This window comes from Dipodomys spectabilis, unplaced genomic scaffold (assembly GCF_019054845.1).
Source record: "Dipodomys spectabilis isolate Male_0828 unplaced genomic scaffold, ASM1905484v1 ptg000034l, whole genome shotgun sequence".
Lineage (NCBI taxonomy): Eukaryota > Metazoa > Chordata > Mammalia > Rodentia > Heteromyidae > Dipodomys > Dipodomys spectabilis.
Genome location: NW_024870711.1, coordinates 9,119,802 through 9,129,946, shown reverse-complemented (window position 1 = coordinate 9,129,946; position 10,145 = coordinate 9,119,802). Strand labels below are relative to the sequence as shown.

Genomic DNA, 10,145 nt, shown 5'->3' with positions numbered 1-10,145 from the left:
GGGCGTGGAGGAGGCTGTGCCGGGAGAGGATTGGCCCCGGGTTGTAGGGAGGGTGAGTGATCACAGGTGACCGCGAGCTGGGACGCCGGAGGCCTAGCCCAGCCTGAGTCACCTCGGGTTGTGTTGTTGTTGTCATCCCTGTCTTTGTTGAAGTCCTCACTTAGCTCCACCAACCTCCGTAGATACCGCGACAGCCCGGGAGTCTTCAGCTTCTCAGGAGAAGTCACAACTCGATGGTGAGCCGCAGGGGGTGGGGGGGGCAGCAGGGGGCGGCTGGGGAGGTGGGGGGACGTGGGGCCCAGCTCCGTGCCCCTGCTCCCCATGCCGCTGCCGCTGCCTGCTCCTCCCTGTAGGGGACCTGGGGGAGGGCGGATCTCTGTCTTCTCTCTGTCTCCTCGCACTACAAGAAGCTCCCCTTCCACGCGGAACTCTCCTTCTGTGGGCTCCCCGTGCCTGGCACTGCAGGGGACCGAGGCTTCTCAGCCTCGACAAAATGCCCTCCCTGTGGCCGCCACTCCCTCACCTCAGCCCCAAATGACACCCATCTCTGCCTCCCCATCTTGGGGATCCCACTGTACCCCATCCCTACCCTCGGGCACCCCCCCTCCCTCCCGTCGGTGCCACCAGGACCCTCCTGGGCTGCGGATAGGTCCTCTCATCCCTGAGCAGGAGTATGAACGACTGGAGGACTGTGACCCCGAGGGGTCCCAAGATTCACCCCTCCACGGGGAGGAGCAGCAACCGCTGCTGCACGTGCCCGAAGGGCTCCGGGGTGAGTGGGGCTGGGACTGGGGTGGGTGGGAGCCTGGGGATGGGGGGGAACGCGGGCTCAGCCCACGCTGGGCCTCTGGGATGGAAGCCTGGTGGCTCAGGTAGCCACCCCGGAGCTGACGCGCTTCCTTTGTGCCCAGGCTCCTGGCATCACATCCAGAACCTGGATAGCTTCTTCACCAAGATATCCTTTGTGCTCAGCTTGCCAGGGGTGGCATGGGAGGAGCCCCCGCCCCCACTTTGTGTGTGCTAGGCCTGGGGCTTGAACTCACGGCCTAGGTGCTGTCCCTGAGCTTCTTTTGCTCAAGGCTAGTGCCCTACCATTTAAGCCACAGCGCCACTTCCAGCTTTTTGGGGGTTTAGGGAAGATAAGAGTCTCATGGACTTTCCTGTGTGGACTAGCTTCGAACTGCAATCCTGATCTCAGCCTCCTGAGTAGTAGCTCAGGAGGGACCCATTTGGATCTGGCACATTCTTAGCAGACTCTGTGAGGGTACCGTGGGTCAGGAGGTGAACTTCCACAAGGCATCTTGGGAAAGGCCCATTGTGTCTTTGGCTTATTTCTTGACATGCTTGGCACATCTACAGCTACCACCAGCGGAACGGCTTTGTCTGCATCCTGCTGGAGGACATCTTCCAGCTGGGGTGAGACACTGATCCAAGTTCTGTCCCCTTGCTTCCCTCCGTAGTGAAGCCTGCTGCTTCTAGTCCATCCCGAGCCCAGGGCTCCGGGGGAGAGAGGGGGACCGCCCTAGGCTTGACTGGGAACCAGGGCGGGAGATCCATTTCATTCTCGAGCTAATCTCTGCCACTTCCCACCACAGACAATTCATTTTCATTGTCACCTTCACCACCTTCCTCCTTCGCTGTGTGGATTACGATGTTCTCTTTGCCAACCAACCAAATAACCGGACAAGATCTGGACCATTCCATAACAAGGTGACCCTGTCAGATGCCATCCTGCCCTCAGCCCAGTGTGCCGAGAGGTGAGTGAGGTTGGGATTCATGTTGCGGGGGGGGGGGGGGGGGAGGGGGTGGCTGCCCTTTGGCTAGATCAGCTCTCACTATCTTTTGGGGCTTGAACTCTGGGCCTGGGCACTGTCCCTCAGCTCTTCAGCTCAAGGCTAGCGCTCTACCACTTGAGCCACTCAGCTCCACTTCCAGTTTTCTGAGTGGTTTATTGGAGCTAAGAGTCTCATGGACTTCCCTGCCCATGCTGGCTTTGAACCATGATCCTCAGATCTCAAACTGAGTAGCTAGGATTACAGGCGTGAGCCACTAGCACCTGGCTTGCTTTCAAGTCTTAAAGTGAATTTTAAAGTACACTGAGTGACGGAGACTGGTGAAGAGCCTTTGTTTAGGAGTCATGTTTATTTTTATTTACTTGGTGAAAAATTAAAGGTGAGGACATCTTTGATTATTTTTGTGATGAGGACCAAACCTAGAGCCTCTGGTATTCTTCGCAGTTGTACCACTGAGCCACATCCCCAGCCCTGAGGTCAGTGTTACTTCATTTTAGTTTCGTTTGTGTGTGTGCTGGTACTGGAGCGGGTACTCAGGACCTGGGTACTCCTTGGCTTTTTCACTCAAGGCTGGCTGGCACTCTATTACTTGAGCCACTTATGGCTCCACTTATGGCTTCCCCCCTTGTTCTGGGGCTTGAACTCTAGGCCTGGGTGCTGTCCCTGGGCTCCTTTTTTTTTTTTTGTTCAAGGCTATAGCACTCTACCACTTGAGCCACAGCACCACCTCCAGACTTTTCTGTGATTAAGTGGACATAAGAGTCTCACAGACTGGGCTGGGAAGTTGGCTCAGTGGTAGAGGGCTTGCCTTGCATGCCTGAGGCCCTGGGTTCGATTCCTCAGCACCACATAAGCAAAAAGAAAAAAGCCGGAAGTGGCACCGTGGCTCAAGTGGTAGGGCACTAGCCTTGAGCTGAAGAGCTGAGGGACAGCGCCCATGCCCAGAGTTCAGGCCCCACGACTGGACTCCAAAAAAAAACCCCGGCTGGCTTCAAAATACAATTCTCAGATCTCAGCCTTCTGAGTAGTTAGAATTACAGGCATGGGGCTGGGAAGGTGGCTCAGTGGTAGAGCGCTTGCCTTGCATGCCTGAGGCCCTGGGTTTGATTCCTCAGCACCACATAAGCGAAAAGAAAAAAGCCGGAAGTGGCGCTGTGGCTCAGGCTCAAGTGGTAGAGTGCTAGCCTTCAGCTGAAGAGCTGAGGGACAGCACCGGGGCCTAGAGTTCAGGCCCCATGACCGGACCTCCCCACCACCACCAAAAAAAAAAATACAGGCGTAAGCCACCAGCACCTGGCAGCTCCTGTCTTTTTTCTTTCTTTCTTTCTTTCTTTTTTTGGTCAGTCGTGGGGCTTGAACTCTGGGCCTGGGCGCTGTCCCTGTGCTCTTCAGCTCAAGGTGAGTGCTCTACCGCTTGAGCCACAGCGCCAGTTTTCTAGTGGTTTACTGGAGATAAGAGTCTCACAGATGTTCCTTCCCCTGCTGGCTTTGAACCACAATCCTCAGATCTCAGCCTCCTGAGTAGCTAGGATTACAGGCGTGAGCCACTGGTGCCCGGCCTCCTGGCTTTTTTGTGTGCCTAACTGGAGCTAAGAATCTCATGGACTTTCCTGCCCAGGCTGGCATTGACTCTGATCTCAGATCTCAGCCTCCTGAGTAACTAGAATTACAGGTGTGAGTCACTAGTGCACACCGCCGAGGTCAACATTAAGGTCTATGAAAGCACATGTCTTAGCTGGAACTGGTGGCTCATCCCGTAAGCGTAGTTACTCAGGAGGCTGAGATTTGAGGATCACAGTTCAAAGCCAGCCCATGAGGAAGTCCATGAGACTCTAATCTCCAATTAACTATCATAAAACCAGAAGTGGAGTTGTGGCTTAAAGTGGTCGAGCAAAAAAAGCTCAGGGACAACACCCAGGCTCTGAGTTCAAGCCCCACGACCCCCATACAAAAAAGTATTAACTTTGCAGTCATCTGTGAAGGCCTTTTGGGGGATCTTTACTTGGACTTCACCTGGAGAACTGTTGGTCTTTTAAACTCCTCCCAGTATCCATCTCTGTGGGCTTTCCACTTTTCTACACCAAGACCTGTCCAACCCCATACAGGATCCATGACAGTCCTCTGCTGGTCTTCCTCTTGGTCCTGGCTGCTGGCTTTTGGCTGTTCCAGCTGCTTCGCTCAGTCTGCAACCTCTTCAGCTACTGGGACATCCAAGTGTTCTACAGGGAAGCCTTGCACATCCCTCCGGTGAGCAGAGCAGGCGCCTCTACAGGGAAGGGTGGGTAGAGGAGAGGTGGAGGGGGCAGCACACAGACGAAGGACCAGCTGGGGAATGAGGCCTTTAGGAATGCGCCCTGGACCAGAGTAATGTCAGGAGGCAGGTACCCTTATTGTTTATTTATTGCTGGTTGTGGGGCTTAAACTCAGGGTCTGGGCACTGCCCCTGGGGTAATTTGCAGAAGCCCAGCTCTACCACTTTGGGCCACAGGCTCCACTTCATTTTTTTTTTTTTTTTTGCCAGTCCTGGGGCTTGAACTCGGGGCCTGGGCACTGTCCCTGAGCTGCTTTTGCTCAAGGCTACCACTTGAGCCACAGCACCATTTCTGCCTTTTTCTGTTTATGCGATACTGAGGAATTGAACCCATGGCTTCATGCAGGCTATCAATAATCTCTATCAATAATCCACATTTCCAGCTCTCCTTTATTTATGTATAGTTAGTTAGTGCTGGTCCTGGGGTTTGAGTTCAGGGCCTGGGCACTGTCCTTGAGCATCTTTTTGTTAATTGTTAGCAGTCTACCATAGCTCTACTTCTGCCTTTTTGGTAGTTCAGAGAACTTTCTTGCCTGGGCTAGCTTTAAACTGCAATCCTCAGATCTCAGCCTCCTGAGTAGGCAGGATTACAGGTGTGAGCCACCAGACTAACCTCCTTTATTGATATGGGTCATACAAGATGACTTATAGTCATATGCCCATGGTGTAAAAACAATGGGTGCTTGGAGGAAGGGCTGTCACCTGACTTTCTAGAGCAGAGGGCATTCTGGTTGGGTTTGGAAGGTCAGATGAGGGGCATTTTGTTGTTCTCAGGACAGGAAGTAGGGAAGAGCAATGCTTGTATGCCTTCCTGGAAGGGAGCCTGGTTTTTATGCTGCCCCTCTTCTGTTTGTGCTTGCTGTTTCTTGCTCTGAATGGAAGTTTTTGGTTAAAGGCACTCCTCAGCCCGGCAGTGGACAGAGATGGATCGAAGAGTGCCAGTGTGATCTCTGCTTTTCTTTTCCTTTTTGATGGTGCCTGTACTGGGGCTTGAACTCAGAGCCTGAGTGCTGTCTTTTAGCTTCTATTGCTCAAGGTTGACACTCCACTTCTGGCTTTAAACTGGTTAATTGGGGATAAGAGTCTCGTGGACTTCCTTGCCTGGGCTGGCTTCGCGAACCACACTCCTCAGATCTCAGCCTCCTCTACTGCCTCGCAACAGCCAGTTTGAAGGAGCTGAGAAGCAGGGTCTGACACCTGGAGTTTAAAGGGAGGGGTGTCACCAGGAAGCGCATGATTAATGGCTACATGAGTGACAGCCAGGGTCAGGAGCAGAACACTCCAGAAGGAAATGAAAGCCAAAGGACTCCTGTTGGCCCCCAGGGTTCGAGGAGGGCTGAAAGCCAGGCGTCCGTGGGTGAGGAGGAGGCCATGAGGGCTGCGGCTCTGGCCTTGGCGAGGGTGTGGCGGTTTGTAGGCCGCCTGCCTGTGGCATCTCCACGGAGGGGAATCCGGTCTGCGGTGCTCACCGACACCTCTCTTTAGGAGGACCTGGGCTCCGTGCCCTGGGCGGAGGTGCAGTCCCGTCTCCTGGAGCTGCAGAGGAGCGGGGGTCTGTGCGTGCAGCCGCGCCCCCTGACCGAACTGGACGTCCACCACCGCATCCTCCGCTACACCAACTACCAGGTGGCCTTGGCCAACAAGGGCCTGCTGCCGGCCCGCTGCTCGCTGCCCTGGGGAGGCAGCGTGGGCTTCCTGAGCCGCGGCCTGGCGCTCAACATCGACCTGCTCCTCTTCCGCGGCCCCTTCTCGCTCTTCCGCGGGGGCTGGGAGCTGCCCGAGGAGTACAAGCGCCGCGAGCAGCGGGGCGCGCTGGCGGCGCGCTGGGGGCGCACGGTGCTGCTGCTGGCGGCCGTGAACCTGGCGCTGAGCCCGCTGGTGCTGGCCTGGCAGGTGCTGCACGCCTTCTACAGCCACGTGGAGCTGCTGCGGCGGGAGCCCGGGGCGCTCGGGGCGCGCCGCTGGTCCCGCCTGGCGCGCCTGCAGCTGCGCCACTTCAACGAGCTGCCGCACGAGCTGCGTGCGCGCCTGGCGCGCGCCTACCGGCCCGCCGCCGCCTTCCTGCGCGCCGCCGAGCCCGCCGCGCCCCTGCGCGCGCTGCTGGCCCGCCAGCTCGTCTTCTTCGCGGGCGCGCTCTTCGCCGCGCTGCTCGTGCTCACCGTCTACGACGAGGACGTGCTGGCCGTGGAGCACGTGCTCACCGCCATGACCGCGCTGGGGGTCGTGGCCACCGTGGCCAGGTGCGAGCCGGGAAGTGCTGGCGGTGGGTGGGGCGTTCCTCGGAGCCGGCCCTCGCCTTCCCGCGTGTCCCTCCCCCTAACCGCTGTCCCCTCACCCCCCGCCCGCCCCGCAGGTCTTTCATTCCTGAAGAGCAAGGCCAGGGGCGCCCCCCGCAGCTCCTGCTGCAGGCAGCCCTGGCGCACATGCACTACCTCCCCGAGCAGCCCGAGCAGCCCGGCGCGGGCGGCAGGGCCAGCGCCTACCGGCAGATGGCGCAGTTGCTGCAGTATCGAGCGGTGAGGGGGCTGGGGGGGGGGGCAGTGGGGCTGCAGGGGGTGAGGAGGCCGGGAGAGCGGGATCTGGGGAGAGGCCCGGGCAGCGGGGAATCTGTCCCAGACAAGCCATGGCTCAAGGGTACCGAAGGAGAGACTGGATGATGTAAGTCTTTCTGCTAGGGGCAAGAGACTCCCGCCTCTAAGCTACTCAGGTGGCTGGAATCTGGGGATCACCAAGAGACTCTGACCTCCAGTTAGTTAGCAAAAAGCTAGAAGTGGAGATGTTGACTCAAGTGGTAGAGGATCAACCCGAGCAGGAAAAGCTAAGGAGACAGCGCCCAGGTCCCAGAGTTCAAGCCCCAGTACTGGCACAAAAGAAAAAGGCTAGGGCTTCCTGCCTTTGAGTGCTCTGGGCAGGGGAGGGGACATCCCTGATCACTAGTGGGGACCCCTCCATAATCTCTGCTCAGCCTCGCTCCCGCTTCCTCAGGTCTCCCTCCTGGAGGAGCTGCTGTCCCCACTTCTCACCCCACTATTTCTGCTCTTCTGGTTCCACCCCCGTGCCCTAGAGATTATCGACTTTTTCCACCACTTCACTGTGGACGTGGCTGGCGTTGGGGACATTTGTTCCTTCGCCCTCATGGATGTGAAGCGCCACGGCCATCCTCAGGTAAGAGCCCTTCCCTGCTCCTGAAAGGTTCAGGAGGCGTTTGTCTCACCCAATGTGTTCCAACCCCAACTCCATGGCTTGCCACCTGTGACTTGCTTTCTGTGTCCCTTAGCTTCCTCAACAGGTGAGAACAGTAGCAGCAGCCAGTGTCCCGCTTACCGAGAGAATTGGCATAGATACGGGTCTTTAGTGCTTTACAGAGTTCCCAGCACAGAAACCACAGTGAATGGAAGGAAAGACTGCCAGAGAAGCTGATAAAGGGGACAGGGCAGTGGATGGGGCTGTGGGGCTCTTGGGAAGCTGGGTCTGCAAAGGGGAGCAAGGCATGGAGGGTACCCGTTGCTGTAAGTGGGTGGTCCTGAGCAAGTCCCAGTTTCCCTTAATCTAGCACACGGGGCAGGATTTCCTGTCCCACCCATCCCATGAAGCTTGGTGTGTCCTGGCACCAAAAAGGACTGTCTTTGATTGCAGTGGCTCTCCGAGGGTCAAACAGAGGCCTCACTGTCTCAACGCGCTGAGGATGGAAAGACAGAACTCTCGTTGATGCGCTTCTCCCTGGCACATCCTCAGTGGCGACCCCCGGGCCACAGCTCCAAGTTTCTTGGGCAGATTCGGGGCCGGGTACAACAAGATGCAGCTGCCTGGGGTGCTACCTCAGCTCGCAGCCCCCCAACCCCAGGGGTGCTCAGCAACTGCACCTCACCTCTGGTGAGTGCCAGGCTTGGGATGACCCTTTTGCCTTTCTTTTGTTGTTGTTGTTTGTTTTGGTTGGTCATGGGGCTTGAACTCCGGGCCTGAGTCCCTCAGCTCTTCAGCTCATGGCAAATACTCTACCACTTGAGCCACAGCACCTCTTCCAGTGGTTTTCTGGTGATTAATAGGAGCTAAAAGTCTCACAGACTTTCCTTGCCTGGGCTGGCTTTGAACCACGATCCTCAGCTCTCAGCTAGGATTACTGGCGTGAGCCACCTGCACCCAGCCCTCTGCCTTTCACCCTCACCTTACCTCAGCTTCTCCTGCCTTCTCTAGGCTGCTTCGATCCTCCTCCCTTTTCCTCCCCTCTTCTGATTCCTCTCTTTTGTCTAGCCGGAAGCCTTCCTGGCCAACCTCTTGGTGAACCCCCTTCTGCCCCCAAGGGACTTGAGCCCCACAACCCCCTGTCCAGCTGCTGCCACAGCCAGCCTCCTTGCCTCCCTTTCCCGCATGGGCCAGGACTCCAGGTAAGGGATGGAAGCCTGAGCTTCAAGGGAGTCTGGGCCGGCATTCCTCCTCCCAGATCAAGCTGGAGGGAATTTGGAAGGAGACTGGTAGCCGGGCTCTCCCAGGGGAAGGGGTGTGTCTCCTGACCAGTTGTATTGTGTTCCAGCTGTGTGTCCCCAGGTGGCACTGGAAGCCAGAAGCTGGCCCAGCTCCCAGAGCTGGCTTCTGCGGAAATGAGTCTTCATGCCATCTACCTACACCAGGTGAGTGTAGGGGGTGTCCGAAAGAGAACAGTGAGGAAGAAGCAGGTGAATGAAATGGAGAGGAGGGGTTGGGGCTAGGGTCCAAGGCAGTATCCAGTGGCTTCTGCTCTCCTTAGGCAGGAGGGAGTCCCTTACTTCTCTTCCTCCATCTAGCTTCATCAGCAGCAGCAGCAGCAAGAAGTGTGGGGGGAGGCTTCGACCTCCTCTCCCTCCAGGCCCTGGTCCAGCCCCTCACAGCCAGCCTCACCTGACGATGAGAAGCCATCCTGGTCCAGTGATGGTGAGGAAGGGAGAGGGCAAGGATGTTGGACAGCATAACATTGCCCAGCTGATTATTTTTGTCATAGGCTCCAGTCCTGCCTCCAGTCCCAGACAGCAGTGGGCAACTCAGAGAGCCCCGAGTCTGTTCCCTAGGGTGTTTCAGGAGACGACAGACACCAAGAAAGAGTCTGGCCAGGTCCCCTGCACGGATTGAGAGGACACTTCAGGTCAGTGTTGCCTGCTTTGGAAGGGAAGGGAGGGGTAGGAACTTGACTTGATGCTAGGCTGGTGGGGGGAAAACGAGAACATTGGTTAAATTTTGGGGAGGTGAAGGCGGTCATCTCTACAACCTGTCTCCTAAGATGCTTAACAAACATGCATACAAACCTCCTCCTCTTCCTCTTCCAGGTTTCTCACTTCCCCAGCTGCAGGGAATTGATTGGATGGGTGGCATGGAAGGACACATGGAGCCATCTTAGAGCTCCCCTGCCAACAGGTTAACATGCCCAGGATGCTTTGGTTGGGCAAGACCTGGGGATCAATGAGGAACTTGCCCCAGTGAGGAGAGAAAGAGGAGAGGCGATGACTGTGTGACAGGGAAACCAATCTTAGAGATGGTCCCCACACAAAGGGGCCAAGGAGACACAGCTCCAAATGGCTGGCAGGAGTAGTTGCCTGTGAAGAAGTCCCTGATCATCCTCCAGGTGCAAGGCTGGTGGAAGGCCGGGTCGGGTCACAGGGAGAGGCCAAATTCAGCATTAAGGAAGCCATGAGTTACCCTGATCTGAAAGACCAGGAAGTTCTTCCTGCTGGCCTCCCTTTCAGGTTCCCATGGGCCTGGAGGGAGGTGGGCGGGTGACTTGTGAGTGGAAAATCTAGAGTAGGCTGATGTTTTTGGACTTTAGCACTGCTGAGATGTCTGAGGAAGTGGGTGGAGCTCCTCATCCTGTGTGAAATAAGCAGTAAAGATTGCTTGTGGCTGTGTTGCACATCTTGTATGATGGCAGTTTCTGGCATGCCCCACTCCTGGCAGCTGATGGCTGCACCTGCTTTCTCAATCAAGAGCAAGAACAGCCTGTGATTGGCTGTCTGTGGAGTGCTAGATCACATGGAATTGTGTGGGACTGGCTGTCAAAGAATTACCACCTCCTG

General features: G+C 56.7%; 1 protein-coding gene across 1 annotated transcript; it reads left to right on the top strand.

Annotated features, from left to right (window-relative positions):
• Positions 1 to 233: 233 nt before the first annotated feature.
• On the top strand, positions 234 to 10,089 carry Atg9b (autophagy related 9B). The gene is given in 15 exon segments (XM_042677202.1): positions 234 to 254; positions 256 to 772; positions 912 to 955; positions 1,352 to 1,416; positions 1,596 to 1,757; positions 3,899 to 4,040; positions 5,590 to 6,344; positions 6,458 to 6,620; positions 7,090 to 7,269; positions 7,741 to 7,977; positions 8,356 to 8,489; positions 8,636 to 8,732; positions 8,886 to 9,012; positions 9,080 to 9,220; positions 9,402 to 10,089. Coding segments are annotated over 14 exon segments (2,772 nt in total). The 3' UTR covers positions 9,208 to 9,220; positions 9,402 to 10,089.
• Positions 10,090 to 10,145: the final 56 nt, after the last annotated feature.